The sequence below is a fragment of the Calidris pugnax genome, unplaced genomic scaffold (assembly GCF_001431845.1).
Source record: "Calidris pugnax isolate Ruff unplaced genomic scaffold, ASM143184v1 scaffold178, whole genome shotgun sequence".
Taxonomy (NCBI): domain Eukaryota; kingdom Metazoa; phylum Chordata; class Aves; order Charadriiformes; family Scolopacidae; genus Calidris; species Calidris pugnax.
The window spans coordinates 1088705-1101806 of record NW_015090986.1 but is presented as its reverse complement, the minus strand read 5'-3'; the positions used below and the strand labels follow the sequence as shown (position 1 = coordinate 1101806).

Genomic DNA, 13102 nt, shown 5'->3' with positions numbered 1-13102 from the left:
GGCTGGGCCTACCCCCCCCCGAGAGAAAGTGTTCTTGTTTTCCACTGTACTGACTTTGCAGACCATGTTATACTGAGCAGGACATTGCAAGGAGATAAGTGTAGGAAGATGGTGGTGCCTCAGTGGCAATGGGTGGTCTTAGCTTTTCACAGGAAACAAATTGCTGTTCCTTCTGTGAAATGACGAGGGGAAATGGCTTCAAGCTGGAGGGGAACAGATTTAGATTGGAGATTAGAAGGGAGTTCTTTACTGTGAGGGTAGTGGAGCACTGGAACAGGTTGCCCAGGGAGGTGGTTGAGGCCCCATCCCTGGAGATATTCAAGGAGAGGCTCGACGAGGCCCTGGGCAACCTGGTCTAGTTGGGGGTGTCCCTGCTGACTGTGGGGAGGTCGGACTAGATGACCCTTGGAGGTCCCTTCTGGCCTGGGCAATTCTATGATTCTATGATTCTATGAAATGGTATCTGCAGCCTTATAATTCTTTGATCCCTGACAAACCTGTGTGTACGCACATGTTGTAGAGACTGTTTCCAGGCCATACCCTCTGTGCTCTGCATGGTGTAGCTATGCACCCCTTTCTTCTGCACATCCTGATACACAGGCAGAATTCCCCTCAAGGGATCAAGGATAAATGAAGAAGAGGGAGCAGTTTAATTTCCTTAATATTTCTCTGTTCCTTTCCACGAACTGAGGTAGTCATGGGAAAGGGAGAGGGCTGCACCTATGTTAAAATGCCATTGTTCTTCAGCTGCCCTGCACTTTGTAGTGACAGTCCCTAATTGGATTCGCTGCTCTGCCTCTGCTGAAATTTGGAACAAGGCACAGCTCACGTGGCTTTAACTTGAAAGAGCCATGGGTTCAGAAAAAAAATAAAATTGAGGAGCTGTTGGATAATCATACTGTCATTTTAATAAGCCTGGGTGATAGAGGGTTTTGATGCTAAACCAGGGGAAATTAGTTTGTTTCTGTTATAATTACTCAGGGCATATTCAGTCCTGAATCCTATTATGCACGTCATTGTAATCCCAGTCTGTGTTATGATTCAGACCAAGCTGTCCAGACCAGTTTCTGAACAACATTCCTGTGTATCAAATCTCTAGAATTGTGTCTTCATCTGACACTGATCTTGGGGACTTCTTTAACCCCAAGGAAAGCAAGGATAAAAAATAAACATGCCGAAAGTAGAACTAAGGAAGAGATTTCCATGGAGTCCTGAGCTCTGAAAGGCTTTAGTTATTATCTGATGTTGGTCAGTCATTTCCTAGTTGTGTGTATTTTCCAATATGTGAATGCAAATAGTTCTCAATATGAACCCTGATTGTTTATTTTTCCCGTCTTCAAGCAGGTGGTCTAGGAGAATCAGCAGTTACAGGAATAGTTGTGGGCGCCTTGCTTGGAGCAGGACTGCTTATGGCTTTTTACTTTTTCAGGTTAGTCCAATTCATTAAAAGTTCTGTAAACTCTTCACACAAACCTCTTGGCTCCTGGCAGCACATCCTTGATGGGAGACCAAGAGGTGCCACAATAATCTGTGGTAACATTCCTGCCAAAGACAGTGACCACACTTTGATTGTCCTTTTGTGATATCAGAATCATTTTACTGACTCATCCTGTAACCACCGTACACCTCTGAGTAACTTTACTCATGGAAGTAATTCCAGTGAGTTCCAGTCGTTCATGGTTCTTTAAGAAAGTGCCCTGGCCTTGAAAGCCTTCTTTGTCTGGTACTCTTTGCCAGCACAATTGTGCAGGCTGTGATCGTGCAAGAGATTTATATGATTTGCCTGGTACCATGCTTAGTTCTTGAGTATTGAGTGGAAATGTACTGGAACCTAGGAAGAGATTGCTGTTTTGGTATAAGAGAGCATTTGGATTTCAAAGCTGTGCATTTAACTTAATAAGCTGAGGTCAGTGCAGGGTGATCAGTGTTTTATGCCTGCTAAAGTGAAATAATTATTCCTGCTTAGGTAAAATGATTCCTACACTGCTAGTCAGCAAATCTAAAGTCCTGAGGGTTGATTTGACACTGACAGAATAAATTAGTTATACATGTTCAGCTTCTTATATATACTATAATTTATCCACTTACGGTAAGAGAAAAGGCAGATAGGAGAATAGAATTAACCTCTGCGTATAAGAATCAAATAATTTTATCCATATAAAAACCTATTTATAATAAAATGTTGACAAAATGAAACAAGCAAAAACTTCTTCAGTTCACTAGCATGCTTCTGGGGTTTCAAAAGATATTCAGAATTATTCATTCAAGTAATTACAACTGAAATTCTGTAGGTTGATGGTAGTCTTGCACATGTGTGGTGCTTATATGTTATGTTATTTGGGTTTGAAACAAGATAAGTTAGCTGGGACTGATTAAAGGCTGTCTTTAAAAGACAAAAGAAAAAATAACACAAGTCTGTCTTTTTAGTGTATGTCATCAGAGGTTCTTGCATCTTTTATACATTCCCAATCTTTTATGATAATTTTTACTTGTTTTTTTAGCATGGAGGGAGGGAATTGGTATGTTAAGACAAGAAATGAGACAAAAGACATCCTGAGTTGGTGTAAAACGGTACAAAGCATCATTGTAGGAACAGAACTTAAACTCTTAGTCATCTGACACAAAGATTTGAATTGGAAATCCATATGAGCAAAGGTGTCTGTAAAAGTAGATGTACATACATGAGCTCAACACCCAGTCTTTTTATTTATAGTCAGAGGGAGAAATTGCCACTTTTTTTGGTGCAGTTCATGTCACGCTTATGTAAAAGCTAAACCAGCTCAGAAGAATGCCTCATAGAAACGCCTGTTTCTCTCACTTGACTTAAAGAATTTGCAGGTAGTTTGTCAGAAAAAATCTGCACATTGAAGACATCTAAAGACACGTGTGAATTTTATCCTGGAGATCTGATTGCACCCACTCAAAGCAGGAGTAGGGACAACTCTCTAGTCAATCCACCATTAGAATAAACAAATGAAACAAAACATATCAGTATGTACAGGTCAGATTTTCAGAAAATGCAGGTCTAGAAATAGTGTGTCTACAAGTAACATGTACCTGCAGCTTCTGTAGCTTTCAAACTGTATGTGTACCTTCTGATTACATCTCATTTGGATGTGTAATTACCACTGATGAGCATGCAAACACAGCTTTGAGTGCGTATGCAAACTGTTAAAAGATCTGGGTAGTAATTCTAATACATAGCTTTAAAAGGATTTGCTACATTTCTAAAATGTGGACCTGCTGTGAGCTGCTACTGCGCATGCTGTGACCTGTGGAAGGGTCTGACTAGAAAATACATAAATGAAGTGGAGAACATAGGTTTTTCAAGTTGCTTTGTAGCCTAATGATACAGACACAAATGTCTAGGGAATCTTTTCAGGATTTGCAGGTTCCCACTTTCTATTGAGCCGTGTTACCCAAACTGAAACCTTGGTGTTCTGAAAATCATTCTCCCACTGCTACACGCCTAGTGCTTGCTCCTGCTACACATGGAAGTGGAGCAGGGCTTCCCTTGGCCTACAAGCTTTTTGTCATGCATCCCCACAAGCAGTGCTGCGTGCACATGGGGCTGGACTAATGCCTTCCTGAAGAATTGGTCCCGAAACTCAGTAGAAGTGTAAAGGCGTAAAATATAAATGTAAATCTTCTTGTGATTTTTGCAGGAGAGATTTGGATACTAAAGGGCAAATGAGATACCCCCAGAGGGCTTGTTTGACGTATGAAGTAACATAACAGAATTCTTTAAAAGGCTCAAAAGGAAGACACACAGGAAAAACTGTGTCTGATGCATGAGCAATTGTATTTACTTCTTATCTATCCTCTACATCCCTCTTAATTCATCATGCTACCTCCTCTGACATTACAAACACAGAAGCTTTCTCAGAGGGAGATGGGAGGATTAGTTAATAGATAGCTTCAGTGAGAAACGCAACTGAATAACAAGTCAGATCTGTTTTTTGAACTCTGCAGAAAGTGCCCCCTCACATACTGGAAAGAAATTTGGCTTTGATCAATATAAAACAGCGATGTGACACAGTTCACATGACACTTCACAAAAACTTCCTAATCACTTAGATCAGAAATTTTCAAAGAAGCAAATGTCTGTGTCTTGGTGCTTTGAGACTGCCGTGTAGAAATTGACAGACATTCTTGAGCCTGGGTAGAATGTTTCAAGGCAAACTACTTTAATCTTTGACCAGGGTTTCACATTCTGCCACATTTCATTTTTCAACTGGCACCCAGCTGTCCCCTACAGGCATTCTTTATAAGGGAAGTCCTGTTACTCTATAGCTGGGGAAGGATTTCTCACTCTGTTCCTCTCCTTTCATGCAGAAAGAAATACAGAATAACTATTGAGAGACGAACTCGACAGGAGGACTGTAACATGGGGAAACATCGGCAGTTACGTGAAGACTCCATTAGATCTCATTTTTCAGCTGCATAAAGAAGAAGAAGAAAAAGAATCCCATTCTTCCTGGGGAAAAAAGAATTAGGGAAAAGGACACAACCAAAGACATCAGTGTAAAAAGAGGAGGCTCTTGAAGAACTCACTCTTTTAAGCAGTAATCTTGTCTTAATTTCTTTCAGAAGCTCAGGAATGATTTATTAATCATGTTATGCCGCATGGCCTTTCATCTCATGAAAACAGAAAATGATGCAATTTGATGTTATTGGATGTACTTAATATGTAAAGACAGTGTCTCTTAAGGCATATATCAAGGGCAGCAGATCTGGGTTTAGTTGATGGGGAGTGCCTCATTCTGTTCCCTTTTTGAATTTTTTTAGGTTCTACCACCTTCTTCCTTAATTGCATCTCACCCATGGCTATCAAATATGGTTTCACAGGCACAGGTCCTGGTTGCTGTCAAAAGGAAAAAAGGGATTCATTTGGGGTATGATCCTGCATCACTGAATCATTGCCATTGATTATAGGGGATACAAGATTGGGAATAGGGAGTTTAGTTCTTGGAGGGAACTGGCACTTGGGTGCAGTTAACTACACTGGGGTGTAATTAACTCAACTGAGAAAGTCAGGCAGGTGGAAACACACACAAACCATTCTGTCCTTGTTTGTGTAGTATCACAATCAAAAGCACTGATTCTCCCTCTTAGGCACTGTGAGTTAGGTAAAACTCCAGTGAAGGAGGAGGAGTTTCATTGATGGGGAATAGTGAGAGAGAAGACAATCAGGCCGCCAGAGATGACTGTCTGATTCCTCAGTCTTATATGTGTTTTGTCATGCTCTTTTCTCTCCACTGCCAGGACTTCTCAGAGAGGTAGATATAGTCCATGCAGAGCCCGTTCCTGTTCCCAGTGAAGTTGATGGCAAAATCCCATTAACTTCAGTGAGCACGGGACTGCATCCAAAATTGTAAATATGAAAGTGTTTGTATAGCTGAAGCAACTCAAAAGGGGATCTTTTTTGTGTAAAAATGACATTCCATGCTACCATTTTATTTTTAGGATATTTTTTATCTTGTATTTTTCTATTAAAGTATCTATTTTTGCTTTGGTAGGATTAAAAATTAAGGGAGAGGATGTTTTGGAGACATTTTTTATGATAGGTGTAACATGCAGGGAAAGTCAACAGCTGTAAATACATTTTAGAACTGGTATTTAGGGGAGGAGAAGTGACTTTATGGATAGTAATGGACTTTTTGCCCCACTTTCTTCTCCAGGCATTTGCAAGATTCAAATAGCTATTTAAGCAATATAAATGCAGTTACTGAATTGTCTATGTGATGGTGGCCCCAGTCCTGAAAATAATGAACTTTTCCCATGTTAAATAGTCCTGCATTAGTCAGTGAGACTAACTATTCATGTGTGATCAATAAAACACACAAGGAACTACCTTCAGGAGTCAGGGTGGAAAAACGCTAACTTTAGGGCTGACTTTAATCCTGCTGCCACCAGTATCCCTGGGACTATTGCCCTTGACTTTACCAGGAGCAAAACTGAATCTGTGATGAATTAGCTACTGACAGGTTATTTTATACTAGACAAAGGAGAGCTCTGTGCTTTCTAGTCAACAAATGGAAATGAACAGTGCCTATTATAAAGGTGGTGAAGAAGACCCATAGAAGTATTGTCTGGGAAAACCCAGCTATGAATATGATTCTAACGTGTGGAGCCTTTTGGTTTACCCTATTCTCATTTCATAACCAGAACTTTGTGGTCTCAGCAGTCAGAGTCAGGCTTGAAGGTTAATCTCACAACTGGCACTGAAGCCTGTGTTCTACAAAACTTTTAGGTCCTGAGAAGCCAGAGTGTGAATTCAAGAGAAACTATCTTGGGGTTGCTTGAAGTGAACAAAGAGTGTTCTCTGGCTCTGTCTTCTTTCAGCTGCCTTTTATTTGTTGATGGGGAAATACCCCATGGAGTATTTCCTTGGACTTCTCTTTCGTGTGTTTCACTTGTCTCCTAGCATATGCAGGGGTCCACCATCCTCCTTTGTGAAATACTGTCTCGTGTCCCAGGCAGCCAGAGGGTAGGGCTTCCTGACTGTCAGGGCAGCTCCAGTATAGGTGATGGCTGTAGACTTGGTGTCTTTAGGGCTCCCTGTAACAGCTGTTGTTCATATGGTAGATTTCCATCATCCCCTCTCCCAGTCTGGGCCTTTATGACTTCTGCAAAGGTGCCTCAGCCAAAGTAACGCTGCGGTCAATGGACAGTTTTCTGAAGTAGCCTCCTTATCTCATGGGCACCAGAGAAGAATGTAGGCTATAGCAGCATGCTGCTGTGGAGTTGGGGGTGAAAAAAGACTTCCTGATCAGTTTTTTGAATTTTTTTCAAGCAGTTGAGTTTGTCAAGCCCCTGGGCATGCCTAGGGTTTGAGGGTTTTAAAATCATTTCCAAGGGGATTTTGATCTACTTGTTTTGCAAATAACGCCTTTCAGCATTTTTATTATGTTTTATCCATTTGACTACTTTGCCTCAGAAAAAGGGAAGGAAAAATTTTAAATATGTAAAGAAAAGAATGCATGATTTGAAGCATAAACTTTTTTCAAAATTATGTTTGTTATGGTTGCCTTGCAGTGGGAATTAATATTCAGACAGTCACTAGTTAGGGAGCAAGATGTAGTGTAGATCTGTGTTTTTCCTGTGCCACACACAGTCAGGTCAGACCAGAAGGTCTGAACCAGGAGATCTAGCTGGGACAATAAATCGTTAAGACAGCTTTTTTATTATGTTATCATGCTATAACTAAACATATTTAAGAAAAAGTATAAGGAAAGGTCACTTTTTAATTAAAAAGATGGTAATTCTGTTCCCCAGTTTTATCTAGGGTTTTTAATCATGAGCTCAAGAAGTCTTTTTATGAGATGTCTGTTACTGAGATGCTGATGGAGGCCCAGGCACAATTTTACATCCCAGCCCCAGCACCTCCCAAGAAAGGTGAACCTTTCTTGCCCATCAGAACATTTTGCATCAATGGGCTTTAATCTTTCTAAATTGGTGCACAGTTACCTGTGCATTTTTCCCATGGAAGTGTGGAGATCATTTAAGACGTTTCACTAAGTAGATTCCTGTATAGAATAAATAAACCTGCTCTTCTTAGCTGCCTTTCACAGGCCTCTTGCTAATAGTTCCCAGGTCTTCTGTGGACCACAGATCAAAAACTGCCATGAGTTTAGATTATTGAGAGAGAGATTCTTTACCAGCTAATGCACTTTTCCTTTCTGGTTCATCTGCATTAGCTCAATGCCACAATGTTTAGGCTTCAAACTTCGTAAGGGAATGTCTAATCAAAATAATAATAATTGATTCTCAAAAGAGTTTTCAAAACCTACATTTTTGGCTTCAACGAATTGCTGGTATTACAAACATATGTCTGTATTACAGAGCAGCACAAGGAGGGCCTTGACTCAGCTCAGCAGTTTAGAACACACTTAAAATATGCTCAACTTCAGCTTCTAAGTGCTTTGCTCTCTTGGGACCAAAGGGTATGATCCTGGCTATGGCTGAACCAAAAGGAAGCTTGCCATATGGTTGAATCGGAGAAAGGATGGACCCATAGGCCATATATTTATTGCTAAATATTACAGTTGTGTCTGTTAATTTGAAATTGAACTTCAATGGCTTCATACTTTGTGAAAATCTGATAAATTCTCCTAAATTAGTATTGTTTAAATTACCAGATATTGGACAGTTTAATGGCTGATTCACCTGCCTTCAATCCTCTTATCTTCAACACATAGACTTCCACTGCAAGTTTGCAAAGATGAAGCAAAACTTTCAATAGTAATTGTGAATTTAGTATGCTGAGGCCCACAACTTTAGAGTCAGGTGCTAAGATGCTTTGTCCTAGGCCATTGGTAGTTCTGGAAGTTTTGTTTATGGATAGTCTGTGTGTCCTGAGTTGTACCACCATCACCAGTTAATTACCAGTTCCTTCTGTGATGTGTTTCACTGAAGACCAAACCCAGATAAGCTCTGAGAGCCTTCAGTCATTGCTAAAATTTTTGATGGAGAGTGCTGTGCACCTTGCAAGATTGTGGCCAGAATTCAGTTCATGAAAGAGTTATATTCATTCACTTCTGAGAATAAATTTTATTGATCTATTTTCAATTTGTTTTTAAGAAATGCTTTATTGCATTACTGAAAGTATTTTGCTGGTTTTTATGGTGAATTAGTAAGGTGTAGCTAATGCTTTGAGAACATTTGTGCTGGACAAAATAAGAGTATGCTCCCGGATAGCATGTTTTACTGGAAGGTTGAGCTCTGATGCATTTTTTTGCTTGGAGATGCTGTCACACTCTCATTAAGTTGACAAAAAAACCCTCTCGTTGATTAAGAGGAAGTGAACTCAGGCCCTTGGTGAAGCATCTTCAGGCTTTAAACTCAGCATCTTGAAGCAGTTCAGAGTGAATTTCTCAATGTTGCAGTAGAACAGGCTGCATCAGCCTTAGCTGACCTTGGCTACAGCGTGATTTTCACCTCATGAATGCCATAATGCTCCTGGAAAGCCAAGAATAGACATCAAAGACAGGAAGCTAATAGTCCTGGTCATAAATTTCTTTGGCAATTCAGTCCACCTTTTCCGGAGCTCAAGACAGTTCCACATCCTTCACTACCCTCCTCTGTGTTTCACAGTAGCCATGTAGCTGGTCTGTTTCTTTAAATAAAGCAGTTGAGGTTATTTTTTCTCATATTCTCCCAGAGTAGAGTGAATGCTCGTCAATTCCCTGTTTTTTTCATGCTCTTTTCTCTAGCTTCTGAAGTACTTTGAAAAGAGACAGCCATTTTCCATTATTTAGTCAGAAATGCTCCAGTGAGAGGTGGCTTTTACAAAATTTCAGCTGTTGTTCATTGCTGCTGTGCTGCTCAGCTGCCAGCACACCTTGCTTTGGCCCACGGCCACACCAGCCAATATCTCAGATCTAGACCCAGAATCTTCTGATGTTGCCTGTGTTCTAACCAAGTGGAGTTGAAAAATAGGATTGAACAAATACTTTCTGAAGTTTAATCTGAATTTTGCAGCTGGCATCCTGTCCTTTTAAAAACACCCAAGGCTGGCACCGTAAATTGTGGTTTTAGAAGCTGTCCCATTCAAGCTAAAATGATTACCGGGTGCTACTGGGCTCACAGAAAATGCAGTTGTCCAAGCATGGTGACATGATGTCAGGTGGTGCCAGCCAGTTGTTTTTTTTTTGGTTTTTTTTCACTTTTTACTTTAATTGTTGTTGCTATAAAATGACATCAGATCTAGTGACCACACTCCCCAAAGCAGGGCAGGACAGAAAATCAAGTCTCTTATGGTACATTACCTTTTCTGTTTGTTAGGAACATGCCCTAGTAACTTTTCTCACAACAGTGAGCAATGAAGGCACAAATTTCAGCAAAGTGCATGTTCTGTTGGAGGCAGTTTTCACCCTTTTTAGAAACAAGGAAATACAGAAGTTACATTTTGGAGTATATTTTTAAGGACATGCTGGAAAAAGTTTCATCTTAGATGTCTGGTGTGTGCCCCCCTGCCCTTCCCCACCCCTGCCTCTTTCTTGCTGTTGAAAGAACAAAAAGATTTGTGTGTGTGTGAAACCTTTAAAGTGGAAGAATAGAAGTGTTTGCGCTGTGCATATCCCTGCTTAGAGACAGAAATGAATTCAGATGGCTTGAGGCCTGTATTTTTTCCGTTCTCAGATACCTTTTAACATCCGAGCTCTAAGACTGATGGAAGATTATTTTTGACAGTAAAACAAATAGCTGTTTGTGAGAGACCTCAGACCTGGCTGTCCTCAGGGGTCAGCAAGCTGTGCAGCAGACTTTGATAGTGTCTTTTCTCTTCTAGAGCATGACGGGGAGCCAAAGCACTGTGGTTTGCCCCAGTGAAGCCTTAAGTCTGGCACAAATGCAGCTCTCCATTTATCTCACCCCTAGAGGACGAAAGGATAAAGGTTAATGTTCGTGTTTTCATGAGGTTACTGCTGGTTTTGATCAAGAAGGTAACACTGCCACGGCTTTGAGGCCTTCTTCTAGTGTTTAATTATGTCCAGTGTATAATTACATAGACTGTTCTATTATGCTATTACTTCTTCCAGAATTTACCTTTCAGAATGCCTCCTAACTGACATACGTCAAATTTACAGCATACAAAACTAGCTTTCAAAAGGAGAGGCTTCACTAACCACTAAGTTAATATTCTGCATCAAAGGCAAAATATTCTAAATATTAGAACACTGTTAAAGTTTGTATGTTAAGCTATAGTACTTCAGAAATCTTACAGGGATTCATTAGGTGTTAAATCTTTGAAAGGTTAAAATCCACTCTGTGTGAACTGTTGCTTGGTGTTTCTGTCATGTGAATGTTTCTAGAGGACACTTGAGCAAGCAAAGAAAGTGTACCAAAAAGGGTATTTAAAAAGATAATCTTGTTTTAATGGTTTCTTTTGTAATTTCAACTGGTATGCACAGGGAACACACAGTTCTTCCCCTCCCCCCAAAAAAACTATGAAGAGAGGTTCTGCTAATGTTATACTAAACCATCAGCAGACATAATGAGCACAGCTATGTTGGCTCGTACTGGGTGATGATCTGGACTTCTCTGTGCACTGTGTGTGCAGAGTGGCGGAGGAACAGGCCGCCTCTGAAAAGCCAACACCACAGTTACCAGCCAGTGGTCATTTGTCTTGGTGCCATGTGAGATGATAAATGTGTCCTCTCACATTAAGTGTCTCCCTGATGTAGCTTTGTGGCAGATGTTGTGATGACTTCTGCAGTATGGGATGCGAGGGATGAAAAGATCTGTTGAGAATGTAGGGAAAATATCTGTGCAGTGGAGATAGGGAGAGAGAAGAGGGAAGATGCTCAGGGATTGATTATGCTCCCAGGATGATACTGTTGACTGTACAGAGGATGGGAAACAGCTCCTTCTGCAGAGCACACGGTCTTTATTGTTCAACGTCTGCTTTCTCAGTGACTCAGCAGAAAGTTTATTCACCTTTTAAATCCCACATAGACCCCTAACCAAAAATTGAAAGGGGATGTAAGTGGTGCATGGGACCTGCTCAGGGTGTACTGTGCCCTTAGGCTGGGTATTTACCTACCAGCAATGACTGTGCAGGTCTTAGAAGTCCTGAGAAGACTTGGGTAGAAATGCAGGATGAAAGCAGTGGGTAGAATTCGGTGTGTTTCTTGTGCATAGGGTGTAATTATCACAAAACTAAGAGGACTCAGGATAGACAGTGTGGACGTTAAATTTGTCCCATTTTTTCGGTGATACTGTTCATTATTAATGTAAAAATACGGGACAACAGAGAAATCTAGTACCAGTCTAGTAGAAAACAAATGGAAATCTGCACAGTATGTTGTACTGATGTAAGTAAAACTATCTGCATATAATGTGATTTTATTTATTGTTGTTTTTGTGTAGAGGAGAGTGCATATTCATGACTGTGGATATAACCTTTGTTTATTTGTGTAATGTATTTTATTTCTTTTATGACTTGATCATTTAAAATATCTGCATTCATTGGTGTCCTTTGACTTTTTATTCTGTGCATTTTCTTTCACACATTTTAAAAATGCAAGAATATCACATAACCTAAATTGTAACAAAATGTTTCCATTAAAGGTGTAGGAATATGTTATCACCTGTTTCTGTGTTGTCTTTTGTCATCTGTTTACTACGTTCTCAGGTTGTTTCATATAGAGGGTACTATCAGATGGTATGGAGTTAAAACCAGGAAGGTTATTCTGAGTCTAAGACACCATATAAATGCCTGATTTTAATGATGATTAGCAACTAATTAAATCAGGAATCAATCTAACCTTGCTTTGGCAAGAAAATCCCCCCCGGAATTTTAAGGTCTGGGAAAGGTTTTAATCAGTGTAAACAAACTTTTGAGTATTTATTCTTAGTCCTGAAATGCATTTTAATAGGAAGCAAATTATTTAAATACATTGGAACTTTAACTAGTAAGCACTGATTTTTATAGCCTGCAGAGAGGCAGTAATTAGACATTTTACTAAGCTACAAGTTCGTTTTGCAGCAATTTTATCAAATTGCGGGAATTCAATTCTGTTTCTTTCCTGTGCTTTTAAATAGTTTTCAAGTTATCCTGTTTTGTCTAGCCCTCTGCTTTCTGTATGCATGTGTCTGTTGTAGCAGTGTTGCCAAATTTAAGATTTGTGCTTGAGAGTGTGCCAGGCCTTTGTAATCTAAAATAACTTGGAAATGAGTGTGAGGAAGAAATATCTGATCACAACTGTATCAAACCCACAAGTACCAAGAATTCACTGGGGGGTTGATAGAGAGATGGAAGCATCCTGTGGGTTAACTATGAACCTAAAATCTTTATGCAGCCCAGGAAATAAAAAAGCAAAGAGCAAAAATACAGGCTTGGAGAGGCCCATTCATTTAGGGCAAGGTTGAACTACTTTCCTAGCTGCAGTGCCTTTCACTGGTGAATCTCTGCATTTGCCACTTAATTTCATTAACACCATACTCCCAACAAGGCAATTAATATTACTAGTTTCTTCAGTTGATTAAAGGTGCAAAGAGATTAACTTTCCAAAATTATAGAAAGTATTCCTGATATGGGTAAGAATTTAGATGATTTTAAATTTGCCTCCTCAGAGATACACACTTCTAATTACATGAA

General features: G+C 39.9%; 1 protein-coding gene and 1 long non-coding RNA gene across 3 annotated transcripts in view; one reads left to right on the top strand and one right to left on the bottom strand.

Annotated features, from left to right (window-relative positions):
* NPR3 (natriuretic peptide receptor 3) overlaps positions 1–12088 on the top strand; it is a 47582-nt gene extending 35494 nt beyond the window's left edge. Inside the window, exons 7-8 of the mRNA XM_014953929.1 lie at positions 1342–1429; positions 4336–12088. Coding sequence (XP_014809415.1) covers positions 1342–1429; positions 4336–4447 — 200 coding nt within the window. The 3' untranslated portion in view covers positions 4448–12088. The remainder of the gene's footprint in view (positions 1–1341; positions 1430–4335) is intronic.
* LOC106894914 overlaps positions 10278–13102 on the bottom strand; it is a 131884-nt gene continuing 129059 nt past the window's right edge. For both annotated transcript variants that reach the window (XR_001413338.1, XR_001413340.1), the window contains exon 8: positions 10278–10376. This is a non-coding gene — a long non-coding RNA (uncharacterized LOC106894914). The remainder of the gene's footprint in view (positions 10377–13102) is intronic.